Raw genomic sequence first — 17990 nt, 5'->3', positions numbered from 1 at the left:
GGCGGCTATTGAGCACTTAAAATGTGGCTACAGAGGGGAGGAAGTGAGTTGTTTATTTTATTTTAATTAGTGGCTATCGTGTTGGATAGAAAAGTCCTGAAGGGCCTGGATTCATTCTTCACGGGGTCCCAGGGCCTGGCAAGAATCAGATTCAGCCAAAACCGGTTTGGCTCAGTGGATAGAGCGTTGGCCTGCGGACTGAAGGGTCCCGGGTTCGATTCCGGTCAAGGGCATGTACCTGGGTTGCGGGCACATCCCCAGTGGGAGGTGTGCAGGAGGCAGCTGATCGATGTTTCTCTCTCATCGATGTTTCTAACTCTCTCTCTCCCTTCCTCTCTGTAAAAAATCCATAAAATATTTTTTAAAAAAAGAATCAGATTCAGTAAATGTCTGTAGAATCCATGAACCCATAAACGAATGAATGGTGACTATAGGGACCTAGGACCTTCCCCTCATCCATTCCCTCCCATTGGAGCTAAAGGTTTTCAAACTTGCCTGTGCTCTTGTTACCAGGGCAACCTGCTGGCTGGCCAGTGGGTGGGGGAGGGGAGCCCTCTGGAGTTCTAACCCCCTTCCCTTTTTGCTTTGAGGCCTGTGGGCCAGCCGGACTTGAGGAAGAACAGAGGGTCTGAGGGAGGGGCGGCCCGGCCAGATAGGGTAGGGGAGACCGGAGAGGTGCAGAATCCTGAGCTGAAGTCAGGGGCTCTGGTCCTCTCCCCACTTTGGCCAGCAATTCATTCTGCAACTTCTACCAGATCACTTGCCTTTCTGGGCCTCAGTTTGCCTTTTCTTTTTTTAAAAATATATTTTGATTTTTTACAGAGAGAAAGGGAGAGAGATAGAGAGTTAGAAACATCGATGAGAGAGAAACATCCATCAGCTACCTCCTGCACACCCCCTACTGAGGATGTGCCCGCAACCAAGGTACATGCCCTTGACCGGAATCGAACCTGGGACCCTTGAGTCCGCAGACTGATGCTCTATCCACTGAGCCAAACCAGTTAGGGACTCAGTTTGCCTTTTCAAATAGGGACCAGCTGTCCTCATGTAGCCTCTTCTAGCTTGAAATCTAGAATTCTTTCATCTCACTCCCTCCCAGGCTGTTAAGACCTTGAGAGCAAGGAATGAGTATCATTCATCTCTGTATCCCACCTGCCCATCTGCCTGGCTCTCTCCTCCAGTGGTGAGGGCCTGAAGGACATCACCTGCCCAGTACAGTCATTACAAACCTGGGTTCTGCTGCCCTCTAGTGGCCCAAAGTGACGATTACTTCGTGTACACAACCTTGCCTGGAAGTGACCTCGGAGGACAGACCACCAAAGCAAAAAAGTCACTGTGGTGGCCTCCCAGACAAGCGGCACAGGTTGTGGAGTCTCAAACCTGGTTTATTATAGCTGTGTGGTTTTGAACAAGTCACAGTCTCTCTGAGCTCCAGTTCCTCCATCTGTAAAATGGGGATTATATCAGTCAGGATGGGTTAAGTTATGCTGCAGTAACAAACAATTCCAAAATCCCAGTAGGTTTTAGCAACTAAGTCAGCTGAGGCTCTGCTTCATGTCATCTTCATTCTGGGGCCCAGCAGCCACCTTCAGGAGCCGCTGTTCATTGCGGCAGAGGGAAGGGAGGGTGCTGAATCGTGCACTAGCTACTAGGTGCTTTGGTCTGGATTCATTTCTGATCACAACTCGCTGGTGAAAACTAGTCTCAGGGCCCCACCCAACACGAGGAGGTGTAACCCTGCTGCGTGTGAGCGCTGAGGAGCCAGAAGGATTTGGTGAACAGCACCGTGGACCCACCCCATGGCTGTGAGAATGCAGTGAGAGGGGCAATGAGCTCAGTCCATCTTAGCCATGAAAACTGTTGCCTTGCAATTCTGATGTCCTTTTTTATTTATCCTCATGATTTCCTATGACTTCAGGATCAAGTCCAGCTGCTCATGGCTGAGGACAGAGAGGGGAATGGACTTGCCAAGGTTCACACAGTGAACCAGTTGCTGGACACTGGGTCTCCAGGGTCCGAATTCTGCGCCCCTCCCCCATTACGGGTGGGGCTGGAGAGGTCTTGCCCACCCAGGGTTCTCGGTAGGGTGCTAGCAGACATTGGACGGCCTTTTGAAGGAGACTGCAGCCTCTGCCCTGCCCCAGCTCTGGTCTCTCAGCCTTTCAACCCTTCGGTTCTGCCAGAGTGGAGAGCCGAGGGGGCGGAACAATGACAAGCCTGTGCCACCCCACAGGCCAGAGTCCGAGCATTGTAGCCATTCCTAGCAGGGACCCTGCACATTCCCCTCCTGTCCTCCTGCTCTGGGCCCAGCCCGGACACACCCACCATGTCCTGGCAGCTCCCAGGACTTCGGAAAACCTCCCAAGGCATTTTATTATTTTTTGAAATTTTTTTTATTGATTTCAGAGAGGAAGAGAGAGATAGAAACATCAAAGATGAGAGAGAATCATTGGTCAGCTGCCTCCTGCATGCCCCTTACAAGGGATGGAGCCCACAACCCGGGCATGTGCCCTGACTGGGCCCAAGGCATTTTAAAAACGTGCACAACAGCTTGACCCCCAGGAAGCCTTCAAGTCTCTCTAAATCTTAGTCTCTAAGCAGATGGGTAGCTTTTGGCAAGACTGCCAGAGAGACTGGCTCCATGCGTCCAACATACCCTTTCACGGAGGCCCAGCCCAGTGCCAGAGGCTTCGGCCTGAGACACGAAGACACCGCCACTGCTCTCCACAAACAGGTGAACAAACTCACAGCACAACACTAGGCTGGCGTGGGGGAAGCTGCTGGTGGGGTCGGGAAGGCTTCCTGGCGGAGGTGGCAACTCGAAGTTCAGCAGGCCCACTTCCTGGACTTAACCCTGACTTGAAAAACCACTTTCTGGTTGTTCAGTCTCCCCCTCCCACCACGGACTGGCATTCCCTGTTTCAACCACGTGACACCTCTCACCACTCTAAGAAAGGACTGGGGTTCTCTCTAGTCTCTTGCCAGCTCCTTTCCCCCTTTCAGGGAAAACTCTTATTCAGCCTTCAAAACCCAGCTCAGCAGCTATATCCTCCAGGAAGCCTTCCTGGGCAATTCCCTGCCCCGGGAGTTAGGCACCTCCTCAGCTGGGATTTGCGTTTCCCACACTTCTCTTGCTACAATTAGTTTTATAATTTGTTTACACATCCATCTGCCCCTCCCATTTGTCAGCTTTTTTGACTCAGGGACTCTGTCTTCTTGGTCTTTGCATTCTTGGTGCCAGGCCGAGTGCTGGGGTAGAGCAGGTACGTGACAGGCCTCTGCAGGGCTCCATGTGCATAGCTGTACGTGCGTAGCATCTACACCGGGCTTTCTTCCCGTCTCCTTTGACATTTGCCACAACCCGGTGAGGCCGGCAGGGCAGGAGGGATGGGAAAACATCAGGTCTCTGTGCAGACTCTGACGTGAGCTGAGCACAAACAATGTCAGGCTCTGGGGAGGGGACATTTTTCTGGACGTGAATCATCTGTGATTCTCAGTGTCTGGCACCCAGAACTGAGGGGTGAATTCGTGAGTCTGAGAGCTAAGGAAACTTGCCCAAAGTCACACTATTTTACTCATTCATTCATTCATTTACTTATAATTGTAGCCCATTTCTTCCTTGGAGAACTTAGGAACTTCTTTGCTTATTTTATTTTACTGATTTTAGAGAGAAAGAGAGGAAGGTAGGAGGGAGGGGGAGGAGAGAGAGATAGAGAGAGAGAGAATCATCAATTTATTCACTTATTTACTCATTCATTGGTTGACTTTGTTGTTGTTAATCCTCACCCAGGGATATTTTTTCCATTGATTTTTAGAGAGATGGGGAAGGAGGGAGGGAGGGGGAGAGAGAGAAAAAACATCAGTGTGAGAGACACATCAGTTGGTTGCCTCTCACAAGTCCAGAGCCTCCTAATGTCAGAAGTTCATTCCTTCAGGGAAGGGAGCCCAGAATACACTGGGGCTGGCCGTGCAAGAGAAACTGAGGCAGTGCTGGGCTAGCCACCCGGTGGGTGGTGCTGGTCCCTCCATTCTGGAGCGGGGTGATCTGGAAGGTGCTCCTCAGAGTTCCCTCTCACCTGCCTCTGCCACCCCCCGACCTGGCAGCCTGTGCTCAGAGCCCAACTCACCTGTCCACCAAACTCTGGGGGCTCCTGTCTACCCTCCCCCTGCTTCAGACTTCCAGTCCCAAACCCAGGGGGCAGGACCCCCAGGGGACCCTGGGCGGCTTCTCCCTGAGCTGGTTTCCTCCTCCCTGTAACAGGGTTCTCAATACTTCTTGGGGTTTTTTTTCTTTTTTAAACAATTTTTTTATTTCCAATTACAATTGACACGCATCATTATATTAGTTTCAGGTGTTTACTTAATGCCTCTTGTTTATCACCAGCACCTCTCCCCCTCCTTTAGGTCGTAGCCGCTACCAACAGCCTCAGGCCACGTGACGGTAGTGGGGACCAGAGCTGCCTGGCAATCGGGCACCCCATTCCCTGAGCTCATGAGCCCGGGGGGCCCATGGGAGTCCATGCCCTGGGCTTTGGCAGGAACAAAATCCAGGCCCTGAGGGCTGCGTGAGCTGGGACAGGGCACTTAGGCTGCAGCTGCGTGGAAGCAGGACTGAGCGAGACAGAGATGGAGCCGGTGACGGCCTGGAGCCCTAGGTCCAGCTTGAGTCCAGAACCGACCGCTTTTATTTCAGCCATTTTCTGTCTGGTCTCTCGGGCCTGCCAGAGTCCGGGCCGTAGTGAGGGGAGCGGCCTGGTGTGGGAGGGTTCGGAGACCCCGGCTGTGAGGCTCAGAGGTGCCCAGCACCGGGAACTGCAGGGCGCACTCGGCTGTGACCTGAGGGGCCCCTCTGGCCGCACCCTCACCCGCTCCGTGAGACAGCTCCTGGGTCTGCCCAGGGAGGGAGAGCAGCAGGGCCCTCGAGGTGAGAGCAGCCAGCTCTGCCCTCCCTGGCTCCTTAGAGGGGACGCGTGCAAGAGTGAGCCCTGGCCTGTGTCGGCAGAGCCAGTCCACCTCTCAGCCCACTGTCCTGTGGCCTCAGACAAATCCCTATAAAAATGGAACGGTAGCTGTCTCACCTGTTCCCCCTCATTCAAGGAAGTGGACTTTTTACGTGGACATGTAGCCACCCAGCTAAAGACTACACTTCCCAGCCTCCCTTGCAGCTAGGAGTAGCCATGGGACTAAGTATTGACCAGTGAGAAGTAAGGGAAAGTAGGGGGTGCTGCCCATCAGGGAGGGTCTCTCCAGGGAGGGGGCGGCCTCTCCCACCCGCCCTCGCCCTGCTGCTGGGATGTAGAGGAGGCCCCTGGATGGGCCAGCTTCCTGGTGCAGCGAAGCAGCCAGAGGGGAGCCACTCGGGTCCCTGACCCCTGCGTGGACCCGACCACGACACCAGCGCTGGACAACCTCCCCCTGGGGTGTACCATGGTGTAAGGCCCTGCTGGTTTTTATCTCTGTCCCTGAATTTATCATCTAACTGGTTCTCTACCCCAGGGGTTCCTGGGAGGGGGGCAAGTGCTCCTGGCGGAGACCCCGAGGTGTTCAGCATCCTACAACACGGACAGCCCCCACGACAGAGCGGTCGGAACGTCACGGTGCCGCTGTGGAGAAATTCTGCCCTGCCCTCTCCGCGATCCAGGGTTTCCACCCCTGTCTTGAGTCCTGCGCGAACCCAGCGAGATGATTGGCGTGACCCCGCCTTCAGGGAAGGAGACCGTCCCGCAACGACAGCGTGAAGTCTTTTATTGCAATAAATTAAGATGGAAGCCCGAGGAGGAGAGGGAGGTCCCCAGGAGGCTCCCCACGGGAGGGGGCCTCCAGGGTGGGGTGGGGGCTGGGGGGCCTGGCTCAGGGGTGCTGGGCTCAGCCCTGGAATGCAGTATAGGGAGAGGGAAGTCCCGCAGAGGGAGGGGGAGCTGCTGCTGGCCCCCACACTGCCCACGGAGCTCACCCCATCCCACACCTCCCATCTTGCCTGGGCCCCCACTTTCCCTCTCACATACACACATGCCTCCCTTCCACGTGTCTGTCCACTTTATTCAGCCTCTCTCTCTCTCTCTCTCTCACACACACACACACACACCTCCCTCCCCTGTGGTCCTGCCCCTCTCACACCCCTCCACACACACCAGTGCCAAGTCTGAGCCCGGAGGGGTGGGCTGGGCCTTTTCCTGGGTCATCTTGGGAGCCTGCACGGAGGCTGCGGGGGAGGTGCCATCTGAGTGTAACGGGATTCAGTGGGGAAACAGGAGACCAGGGGGCTCAGGGCTCCAGGTGGAGGGAGGGGCAGGGGTGCTGGGCAGCACAAAGGCACTGGGGGGCAGTTGGGGGTGTCCCCCGAGCTGGGGAAGGCGGGCAGGGGGTGAGCTAGCTTGAGGTGGGGAGCAAGCCCTGGGCCAGCGGTGACACCTCAAGGCATCCGGTGCCCATCTTTGCACAGCCAGGGTCTGCCCGGAGCACCCAGGGCCGGCTGGCTGCGGGAGGGACGGCCTGGAGGCCCGGAAGTGGTTCCCCCTGCCCCGGGCCTCCGGGCTGGGCGGGCTGGGAGGGGGCCCGGTGCCCAGCCCTCCGCCCAGAGCCTCCAGCTCAGACCTCTGGGCCTCCAAAGGCCAGGTTGTCGCGGACCATTAGTGTCTTGCGGAGGTCACGGTCCACCGCGGGGCGCTGCATCCGCCACCGGTGCGCCTCCTGCAGGCCGGGCTCGAAGTAGTAGATGCAGGCGCCGAAGCCCACCAGGACGAGGATGGAGATGACCAGGTAGACAGGCACGAACCAGTCCAGGAAGTGCGGCATCGCGGCGGCCTCGCTGCTGAGACACGGGTGGTGAGGGCCGGCAGGCCACCCTTGTCCTGCCCGCCCATCCGAGGTCCACAGAGGTCCACAGAGCCAGGGGCCCGAGCACCACTTCGTAGACGGGAAGCCTGAGGCTCAGGAGAGTGGGGGGCAGTGTCTGATCAGGACCGGCCCCCGGCCAAGCACAGAGCTGCCCCATCACAGGGCCTGCCGGGCTCCTACTCACCGTGAAGGGAGGCCGATGGCGCTGGCTCAGCCCTCTCGGGCACATCGCCTCGGGCAAGGCGCCGGCCCTCTCTGGGCCTGAGTCCTCCCCGAGGACTAACAGAGCCTCGTGGGGGTTCCCGGAGGTGACTGCCCCTCAGAGCTCTCGGTAATGGACAGCGTGGGCGACGCCTCCTCTCAGCGGCCCCAACTGCACCGTTAGTTACAGAAGCTGCCGCCTGCCAGTCCCTCACAGATGGGTGGGTCCCCGGCCACCCACAGGTCCTGGCAGGTGTGGCTGGTAAAAGCGGGGTGAACACACACCCATCCCCAGGGGACCTGGTTGAAATGAACAGGGGCCACGGAGGCTCCGGAATTCAGGCCCATGCCCAAGTTCATAATTATGCGAGTATGGATGCAGGCGCCAGCCCAAAAAGCTTGGGCCTTGGTTTCCACATCTGTAAAATGGGAACGAAAATAATACCTAAGGCCATAGGGCTATTGTGACCCTTTAAATGAATTAATTTATGTGAAATGCTTAGAGCCAGTGCCTGGCACATACGTGTTATATAGTCAGTTTGCTCTTATTCTCTGAGCCTCAGTTTCCTTACCTGTAAAATGGGGATCAAAGTAGATCCCACTTACCAAGGTCACTGTGAATGTTTAACGAGACAGTGCCTGAAGCGCATTGAGCACCGAGCTTCCTGGCACGGAACCAGCCTCAGTGAATACTCGCTACTGTGTTGTCATGTCCAGTGAACCAGAGGCAGGGAAGGGGGAGGTAGCAAGAGTCAGGAGCGGGACACACCGTTACATACACCCAGGCTGTTAGCATGGCCCGAAGTGCTCACACCGCCCTCTGCCAGCCCCCCAGCCTCAGCGCCCACCCTCCACGCCGTCCTGTGGAGCGGCTCTCAGACCTCTGGCTCCACAGCCCCGCCCCGGCACATGCTCTCTTTCCCCTGGAATGGCCTGTGCATTCGTGTTCACCTGGCAAACTCCTATTCATACTCCAAAAGCCAGATCACAGAGCATCTCCAGAAATGGGATAAGCAGGACCATCTGACCCACCCTCACACCCTCCCTGAGCTGGAAGGAAGGGTGGGGCGAGGAGCCCTCTGCCTGGCGCCCTTTGGAAAGCGCTCAAAACCCTTACAAAGGTGGATGGGCTGGGGGTGGCTGTCCACACTCGACAGAAACTGGGGCCCAGAGAGGTTCACTCACTTGACCTGGGTCACCCAACCGGGAGGCGACAGCCAGACCCCAAACCCCAGTGACGTCCTGAGGTCTGAGTCCTCCCCCTTGGCCTCCGGGAGGGAAGAGGGGCGGGATGAATGGCCTCCAGGGCAGGCTGAGCGCAGCCCCCGCTTCTGGGGTCTCGTCTCCAAGCTCCAGGGCCCCTTGCTCCCTGCTTGCAGGTGGGTCTGCGAGGCGGACTGTGACCCCGGGGAGGGAGATGCTGCTTGCCCGTCCTGCGCCCATCGAAGCCCGTCCCTGTCCCCAGGGTCCCCGCGGGCTGTCTGAAGCACAGGCCTGGCCCCGGGGCCCTGCTCATGGAGCAGGCATGCGAAGGGCGCTTTGACGGCGCGGAGTCAGGCCAGCGCCGCGCCCTCCTTTCCGGCTGCCTTTCTGGAGCATCAGAGAAAGTTCAGAGCTGCCTGCTGCTGCCTGGGTTGGGGGAGCGGGGCAGGGGATCCCCAAGCAGACAGGCTGCTCCGAGCTAGCCTGACTAAAACCAAGGTGGCTGGTGCCCCGACCCCTGGCCCCAGCCAGGACCCCAGTCTCCTTTCAGCTTAAACATGAGCAGCGGGGCCTGGCAGAGCAGAAGTCATTCCCTGTGAAGCAGAGCCCAGGGTCCCCCAACCTCTGCAGCCCTAGGAACAGAACCCCAGGCACTTGGGGGCAGACTGAGGACCCCTGGCCTCTCGGTGGATGGGCCTAGTCGCAGCAGAGCACTCACAGGCCTCCTCTGTGACCTTGGGCCACTCCTCACCCTCTCTGGGCCTCAGGCTTCCCCATGCACGGTGAGGGCGGGGGTGGAGTTTACCATATGATCGATCAGGAATTTTCCAGTCGTTCCTGCCAAGGTCCTGTCCAGACAGTGTGAGGGGTGCAGAGCCCCTCTCCCTGCCTCCCGCGCCATTGACACCACTCGGCCCCCCCCCCCCCCCCGCAGGCCCACAGACCCACCTCACGCACTGCGGATGCCTGTTCCGGGGGCTCTGCACTCAGCACACCACCTTAGCCGGCTCAGCAGCTCAGCACTGGCCCGTGGACTTAGTCACGGCTGCTGTCCCAGAGTCCCTGCTGGCTGCGGCCATCCTGGGTGCTGGAGGCAGAGGAAGGACGAGGACAATGCCCCCCGACAGGAGATAGAGCTTCCCAGGCCCAGGGCTTCGGGCGGGGCCAGAAGGGCACAGACCTGGACTGGCTGGGCACCCTGGTACCTCTCCCTGCCCATCCGAGACCCTTCCCTCTGGCCCCAACCCTCAGGATGGCAGGAGGCGGGACCCGTCTCGGCCAATCAGCAGCCTAGCCGAGCAAGGGCTTTATCCTCCGTTGCCCAGGCAACTAGCCTCTCTTCTGGATCCCTCGCACTGTGCACGTGGTACAGAGATGACAGGCAGGGCGGGTTTGGGGGAATCCGGACAGGAGGAGCGACCCCGACTGAGATAGCTGGGAGGGCCTGGAGGCTTGCCCTTTGAAAATAGGGAGAGACTGGGTCCCTGGCAAGTGGGTGGGGTCACCAGCCGTGGAGCCAATGAGGGAAGGGTGGTGGGAAAGGCTGTGGGTGAGAGGACTCTGGATGCCCCACCCATAGACACCCTGCCAGCTCTGGAACCGTCTGGGCCCCTGCAAGGGTGTGGGGTCTCTCCAGCATCGGTGGGGCAGAGAGAATGGCTGGACTTCACTGGGAGATTTTCATTGACATATAAGGTACACACAGGAAGATGCAAATCTTTATTTTATTTTTTTGTTAATCCTCATCCAAGGTTATTTTTCCATTGACTTTTAGAGAGAGTGGGAGGGCGTGGGGCGGGGGGAGGAAAAACAAAACAAAACATCAATGTAAAAGAGACACATCGATTGGTTGCTTCCTGCACCCACCCCGACCGACCAGCACTGGGGATCGAACCTGTAACCCAGGTCCGTGCCCTTGACTGGGAATCGAACCCGAGATCCTTCGGTCCATGGGCCTGACAATCTAACCACTGAGCCAAACTAGCCAGGGCAAAAAAAGTGCAACTCTTCAGTGATGAATTTTTAAATGCAAATCCTAAATGTACACACTTGTGAACAACACCCAGGTCAATGTCTGGTATATTTCCTCACCCTAGGCGGCTCCCGCCTGCCTTTGCCAGTCGGTCCCTCCTTCCCACAGGCACTCGCTGAGCTGACTCCTACCACCATAGATGAGTTTGGCATGTATTTGAGTTTCGTATCCATGGGGTCACACGGTGTGCACTCTTCTGTCAACTGGGAGGGTCTGGAGGCTTGCCCGTTGAAAATAGGGAGAGATTGGCGCTCAGCACAATGCTTTTGCCTTCGTCCATGGGGCATGGATCAGTGCACCACAGCTTGTTTCTCTCTTCACTGCCGAAGGATGTTGGGGCTGTTTCCAGCGCTGGGCCATTGTGAGCAAAGCTGCCACCGTGCTTTCCACTGTTTGGAGTGGGAGGGCAGAGAGGAGTTGGGGGATGGATGACAGAGGGGCATGGAGAAACTCGAAGAGGGGGGGAATGGCTTTGCTCATTATCCTGACTTTGGTGGTAGCTTTCTAAGTATACACATATGTCCTAACTTAGCAAAGTATATACTTTAAATATGTATATGTCATATACATATTTATATAGTTTTTTATATGCCAACTATCTATATATATAAAAACCCAGCAACCAGAATGGCAGAATGACCAGTCACTATGACAGCCTACCAGGCCGATCTGGGCCCCAATTAGCCCCCCTGCAACCTCCTGTGGCCCCGCCACCTGGCCAGCCCCACCCCCGACTGGCCCCCCACCCTGATCATGGGCGGGGCCAGCTGGCCAAACATCTGCGGTCCATCCCCCCACCACCAGGCCCCAATGGCCCCCATCAGGGTGGGCGGCCAGACCCCACCTGTGCACAAACTTGTGCACTGGGCCTCTAGTACTTTAATAAATCTGTAAAAAATGGGATCAGTGGCCTTTAGATATTGTTTTAGCCTCATGATTCCTTTTTTTCTTTTTGGTCTGTCCCCTTCTGGCCCCACCCAAAGCCCTGGGCCTGGGAAGCTCTATCTCCCATGGGGGGCATTGGCCTCGCTCCTCATGTGGCAGCACCTCCCTTCCTCCCTCCTCCCCAGCGGCGCTCCTCCTTTGCCCCCCCCCGCGCCTCTGGGGAGGAGGGAGGGAGGAGAAGAGGTGGCACCTCCCTTGCAAAAAATCTCTCTCTCTCTCTCTCTCTCTCTCTCTCTCTCTCTCTCCAATCCCCAGGCCGGTGCTCTACCCACTGAGCCAAACCAATCTGCACTCTTCTCCTCCCTTTTTTTTTAGGGCCTAAAGTAGAGGGTTTCAATCACCTTCTTTTTTGTGGTGGATTCAACTAAGACCACTTGTTGAGGTTGAAGCACTCACATTTGCCTCTTGTTGATCACTGAGAGAGAAAGAATTCGACAGGGCCCCTGTAGTTCAATTCTGAAATCCCTATATGAGGAGAGAGAAAAGGAGAATATGTCATTTTTTCCCATGTCTCCAATATTCAGAAATATTCCTCCGAGAAAATTGTGGAGAACAGACAGGGAATAAGGTGATGTGTGCCTAGCTCCTGAGAAGCCTTCTCAGACTCTGAAAGAATAACAGGATAACTCCCTGTGGACTAAAAGGCATCTCTGGTCAGCCTCGGTCTTGAAGAATGTCTTGGCTCAATAGTCCTTTTCCAGAGAGCAGGTTGCCTAACTTAGGGAAGAAGTTGCACCGTGTGTATGTTTTCCATCCCATTCTTCTGACCTCATCTTCTTGGATTTCTTCTCCGCAAAGCCAATTGAACAGTTGTCTCTCAGACTCAGGCTCAAAAACCTCTCCAATGAGTTGTCACACCTGTATCCTACTCTCACCCTAGCATAACCAGGTGTACATGTTTATCTACATTAAAAGATGGTGAGAACATCAAGAGAGAATATTGGGAGAGCTGTGGGTATATTGATTACTTATTATCTCATCCTAATCTCGAATTTATTATGGCAGTTCTTCCAGAACACTAGTATTTTGCTGTGCTTTTCTATGAAGTTTTCCCTGCCCCTTTACTTCACTATGGACTGCACCCACTCTACAAGGACTGTAATGTGTTAAAAGCACAGTGTAACTAATAGAAATAAAGAGTGCAATGCCCCCTCCCCTAAGGTACTCCTTCTAGATGGAGTCTCTCACTGATCGTCAAAGACAAACAACAGGGTAGATGGATGGTAGAGGGTTCCGTGGGAATGGGTAGCAATTGGAGAAACAAAACCTTAAAGGAATGGTTCTTTCTCTTGTTCTTTTCCCTTTCTCTTTTTGGAATGACCCACCTGTTGCAACCCCAGTGTGACTGGCTGAATGAGAAGGGACTGGGATCTTCTCTCCCCTGTAAGAATGAGCTTCCCTTCTGAAATGCTCATCTACTAAGACTTTATGAAACACTGACAGTGGGGTGGGAGGGAGAAGACTGCTTAGACCTGCCAGTAGGGAAGGGAAACCATGTGGAAAGGGAGAGGAAGGTGACATTATGTCCTTCTTGTGAAAAAGTCAGCCCTTAGATTCTAAGAATATGGGGTTCTCTTAACAGAAATAGGGTGGATGAACAGCTTGAAAAGAAAGGTTCTGAGTTGGATTATATATATGTTGATTTTATTAATCTTTTTGCTGGACATAAGTAGGTGGATTGTTGGTTCCCAGGAAACTTCTCGTTGAAAATACCCTTCATAGCTCACCCCTTTCTCTGGGGAATCCTTTTTCTTTCCCCCAGCTTCCCCTCACACCTACGCATAAAGCAAAAATGCAGTCATGTGATTTGTCTGGAAGCAGCCATTCTCTTACTTGACCCTGTCTTCTTTACTTTTATCATGGAATAAGAAGAGCACTTGACTCATGCGGGACCTCTCTTGGTCTCCACAGTGATTGGATCTGGGATTGACATATGACTCAGCCTGAACCTACGAAATAAGGGTGTCCCAAAATTCACGCAAGAGGTAATTTTGATAGAAAACACAGGTTTATAATTAGAAATTGTAAATTTTTTATTGATTCATAAAGTATACAGTATAGGGTTATATATGGAATAGCATATCGGGTAAATGGATTATCATGGCACGATAGTGAGCACCATTAACTGTTATTGCCTGACTGGCCGCATTAAAGGGTGACGGCATTAGGGAGGGGGAGAAGCACTGTAACTAGAAAAGAGGATCAGAGTGGTTATTTCCATCCAATAGGACTAGAACCGTGACAGAGACAAGCACAGGCTAGCACCGGGCCCCAGGGGAGAGGACCTGGCACAGACAGGAAAAGGGAATTAGAAAGACTCTGCTGGAGTACATACCCTTGACCAGAATCGAACCTGGGACCCTTGAGTCCACAGGCCGTCGCTCTGTCCACTGAGCCAAAGCACTCAGGGCTCCTCTCCTCTCTTCTTTTTCCCTAGAAGAAGGAAAGGAGGAAGGCAGAGGGTTTTGAATCCGTACCAAAAGGAGGGAAAAGAACTCTCCATGGACACAGAGCAGTCCAAGTGAGACCCCAGAGGCCTGAAATAGTGTACACCTTGGGGAATTAGGATGTGTTCCAACCATAAAGTGAAAGAAAGGGTGGAAGGAGATGAGGTTGGAGAAAGGGGGGGTCCCAGGCTGTCCTCACGTGGAAGTCATTACAAGGCCTCTCTTTCCCACACTCCCTCCTCACTCTCTTTCTCCCTTTCACCAGGTCCGTCTACCTGCTTTAAGATAACCCCTCAATTGAAAATTGAAAACAATTCAGGCCTTCGTCAGGATTTTCACCTTTATCCTGAGAACAATAGGAAACCATTTGGCAGACTTAATTAAATGAGTGGTCAGAGCAGGTTTTCTTTTTAAGTTGATTCTCGTTGCTGCATTGAGAATGGTCTGAGAAGGAATGGACAAGAAAGATTTGGACAGAGCAGTCAGGTGGTGATAGGTAAGAGAGATCATGGTGAACTGAAGTGGTGGTAGCAATAAGATGGAAGGAGTATTGGACAGGTGTGGAAAGTATTTCCGAGGTAGAATTGATAGGTCTTGCTGATGGGTTGAATGATCTTTTACCCTCTCTGCATCTACCCCCGTGGGCATTTAACTTTGAAGTGTCCTCTGCCTCTGTCTCTGGACTTGACCATGTGCCTGGCTTTGGGTAATAGAATGAAGCAGAAGTGCAAGTATGGTGCTTCAACTCGAGAGGCCTTGCTCTTTCTTGTGTTTCTGTCGTCTCCATGAGGACATTCCTGAGGTAGCTACTGGCATGGCGCAGATACGTGGCAGAGACTTGAAGGGCCCAGTCAGCCCAGTTGAGACTCGTCTAGATCAGTGGTCGGCAAACTCACTCGTCAACAGAGTCAAATATCAACAGTACAACGATTGAAATTTCTTTTGAGAGCCAAATTTTTTAAACTTAAACTATATAGGTAGGTACATTGTTATTAACTTAATTAGGGTACTTCTAAGGCTTAGGAAGAGCCACACTCCAGGGGCCAAAGGGCCGCATGTGGCTCGCGAGCCGCAGTTTGCCGACCACGGACTAGGAGGAGGACCCTGGGAACTTGGAATAAAGCTGGAGATGCGCTCTTTCCCGTGTCTGCGGTTTCCAAGCACCAACTGAGACTTTGTTTAGAGGCTTAGAGCGACAGTGGGACTTCCTGTTACCTAAGAAAGAGGAGAGAAGTTCAGGGACCTGCCTGACTTCATCCGGTGGAGGGGACAAACCACCCTTCACAAGCCAATACAGGCTTTAAAAAGATGCCTTTGATTTTACTTATGCCAGTGACATGTGTATTTCAACGGCAGATTGGCTGGTGGTTTGGCAGGTGCTTCTTGGGTGTGGACACTGGAGGCAAGTGGGTGGACACTGCTTGGAGGCAGCTGAGGTCGATTGCAGTGGTTCTCAAAGTGAGGTTCCAGCGTCCGTGGGTTGCTGAGGTCGCTTCAGGGGCTGTGCACAGGCATTCCGCTAAGATTTTGGCTTTTCTACTCTAAATCTTTCATGACAGTTTTGTAGAAGTTACTTGTGTGTGATTGAAACAGGGAATGCAAAACAGACAAGAGGATCCAGTTGCCTGCTATTTAGCCAGACGTTAAAGACATTTGTAAAATTGTAAAACAGTACTTCTCTTTTTTTCTTTTGGGAAAATGCGGTTATTTTTATGAAAATTATCATTTATGGAACATGTAATGAGTTTATTATTGGTAGTTTATTTTTAAAAATATTTTTTATTGATTTCAGAGAGGAAGGGAGAGGGAGCGAGAGATAGATCCATGATGAGAATCATTGATTGGCTGCCTCCTGCACGCCCCTACTGAGGATCAAGCCTGCGACCCAGGCATGTGTCCTTGACTGGAATCGAACCAAGGAGCCTTTAGTCCGCAGGCGGCCGATGCTCTATCCACTGAGCCAAACTGGCTAGGGCTAGTATTGGTATTTAAGTAAACATTATTTTTAAATGCCAATGTGACCTTAGTTCTATGATGGCAAACATTGACAGGTATAACTTACATAAACAAAAGCTCTTCAGGCTCCCCACTAATTTTCATGACCCCAAAGACCAAGACTGTTGAGAACTGCTGTGCTATGAAATGTAGTAGCAGGTACCCCACAGGAGAGACTGCGCCTCTGGGAACAGATGGAGGAACACCACGTGCACAGAAGTTCTCTCTTCCTTTTAAAAGTAAACGCACACGTGGAAACCTGCTATTCTGATAATCACTGGGCTCAGATCTCCCTCCCAATGCACCAGAGGCAAACCCTGCAGCATGTTCAGTACAGAGGGTGGGGGCAACGGGCCCCTTGGAAGCAGGGGTCCAGGTAGAGGGAACGGGCTCTGGGGGACGGTGGGAGAATAACGGCTGGAGATGTCTCAAACCACAGACACACACCCACAAGGTACTCCTTTTCTCCAACCCTCACCTGAGGATATTTTTCCATTGATTTTTAGGGAGAATAGAAGAGAGAAGGAAAGACAGAGAGAAACATCGATGTGAGAGAACCACATCGATTGGTTGCCTCCTGCATGAGCCCCGACCAGGACCCGGGCCAGGGAGGAGCCCGCAATCAAGGTACCTGCCCTTGACCAGAATCGAACCCAGGACCCTTTGGTCTGCAGGCCAACACTCTATCCACTGTGCCTAACCAGCTAGGGCCAGCTCAGAATGTTCTTTAAAAAAAAAAAACATATATATATATTGATTGATTGATTTCAGAGAGGAAGGGAGAGGGAGAGAGAGATAGAAACATCAATGATGAGAGGGAATCATCAATTAGCTGCCTCCTGCATGTCCCACACTAAGGACCGAGTCCAAAACCCAGGCATATCCCCTGACCGGAACTGAACCGTGACCTCCTGGTTCAGAGGTTGACGCTCAACCACTGAACCACGCCGGCCGGGCAGCTCAGGGTGTTCTTGATACTAAACCTCCAGGCCTGGGTTGGCCTTCCTGCCAATCCCTGCCTTTCACAGTATGGATGCTACACACACTATCTTCTATTGCACTGTCCATGTGACACGCACCAAGTCAGCCGGACACCTCAGCCGACAGTCAGCTCCCCCGCGCAGTGTCGCAGGGGCTCCCGAGGGATCATCACACATCTCCGTCTGGGCTCCTGCTGCTCCCGGTGGCTGTCCCCCACTGTGCTGCGTTTGGCTGTCGTCATCTGCCCACGCTGAAAGCTCCCTGGAGCAGGGATGACACCTCTGGTGCCAGGGTCACTCGCCCAGCACGGGGCCTGGCCCAAAGCAGGCACTCAGCACACATCGACTGAATGGCTCTCAGCTCAGCCCCTTCTAGAAGGTGCTGACCAGGGTCCAGAGTTTTTCCATGACTCTCTAAGGGCCTCAGTCACCTGGGCGTCAGCCACTGGCCTCCTCACTCTTCCTCAGAAGTGTCAGGAATGTTCCCCGGGTCTCAACACCGGCTGCTCCTTCAGCCTGAAGATGCTTCTTCAACGTAACTCATTGGCTCCTCTCTCTGCATTCAGGCATCCGCTCCAACATCACCCTCTCCCAGAGGCCTCCCCTGACCTAAAGCACATCTTCCCACGCACCTCTACCTACGCCCTCACCTGCCTCACTTTGTTTTCATAGCACTCGTTACCACCTGACTCCCGGGAGTCCCTCCTCCACACCCCGGCCATTGGGGAATCAAAGACTCGTCTGTGTGGGGCAGGGGTTCCATGAAGCCAGTAACCGCCAGCTCTTTCATTTGCAGTGAGAAGAATTTAGGTTAAACAGAGAGGGTGCATCTGCTCTCCCAGGTGGCACAGCAATGAGCACACTGGGAGGTCTCGGTCTGACTTCCCAGTACATTGGGTTGATCAATAATGTCTGATTCATCCGTGTTCTTAGGGTGGGGCATTGAATATAAATCAATCCATTCATTCAACAAATAACTTATTGAGCAACTACCATGCCTCAGACACTCCCCCTGCCCCCCGCCCACCACTGCTTTTCAGAGAGAGTAGCAAAAAGGGAGGGAGGGGAAGAGAGACAGAGACAGAGAAACATTGATGTGAGAGAGACACATCCATTGGTTGACTACCAAACAAGCCCCAACTGGGGCCAGGGATCAAACCTGCAACCCAGGTACGTGCCCTTGACCGGCAATAGAACCAGCGACCTTTCAGGGCTCTAACTGCTGAGCAACACTGGCCAGGGCTGTACCAGACACTTTTTAAAGTGCTGGGCATACAAACTGGCACAGTCTCTGCCCTCTGGTGCTCTCATTGCAAAGATAAGGAGCAAGTGCTTATATAATAACTGTTG

General features: G+C 53.7%; 1 protein-coding gene across 2 annotated transcripts; it reads right to left on the bottom strand.

Annotated features, from left to right (window-relative positions):
- Positions 1–5729: 5729 nt before the first annotated feature.
- SMIM45 (small integral membrane protein 45) lies at positions 5730–9597 on the bottom strand. 2 transcript variants are annotated; one of them, XM_070408011.1, is made up of 3 exons: positions 9422–9597; positions 9190–9328; positions 5730–6808 (listed from the first exon to the last, which is right to left on the bottom strand). In XM_070408011.1, exon 3 carries the CDS (start codon positions 6793–6795, stop codon positions 6589–6591), a length of 207 nt encoding a protein of 68 aa, XP_070264112.1. In that variant the 5' UTR covers positions 6796–6808; positions 9190–9328; positions 9422–9597; the 3' UTR covers positions 5730–6588. The 2 variants fall into 2 exon arrangements, with proteins under 2 accessions (XP_070264112.1, XP_070264111.1); XM_070408010.1 differs by having other exon boundaries at positions 9190–9597.
- Between the last annotated feature and the right edge of the window lie 8393 nt (positions 9598–17990).

This window comes from Myotis yumanensis, unplaced genomic scaffold, assembly GCF_028538775.1.
Source record: "Myotis yumanensis isolate MYYU_CA2020_CCGP unplaced genomic scaffold, mMyoYum1.0.hap1 SCAF_3, whole genome shotgun sequence".
Classification (NCBI taxonomy): domain Eukaryota; kingdom Metazoa; phylum Chordata; class Mammalia; order Chiroptera; family Vespertilionidae; genus Myotis; species Myotis yumanensis.
Note: the sequence above shows the minus strand (reverse complement) of the source record. Positions and strands in the feature narration are given on the sequence as shown.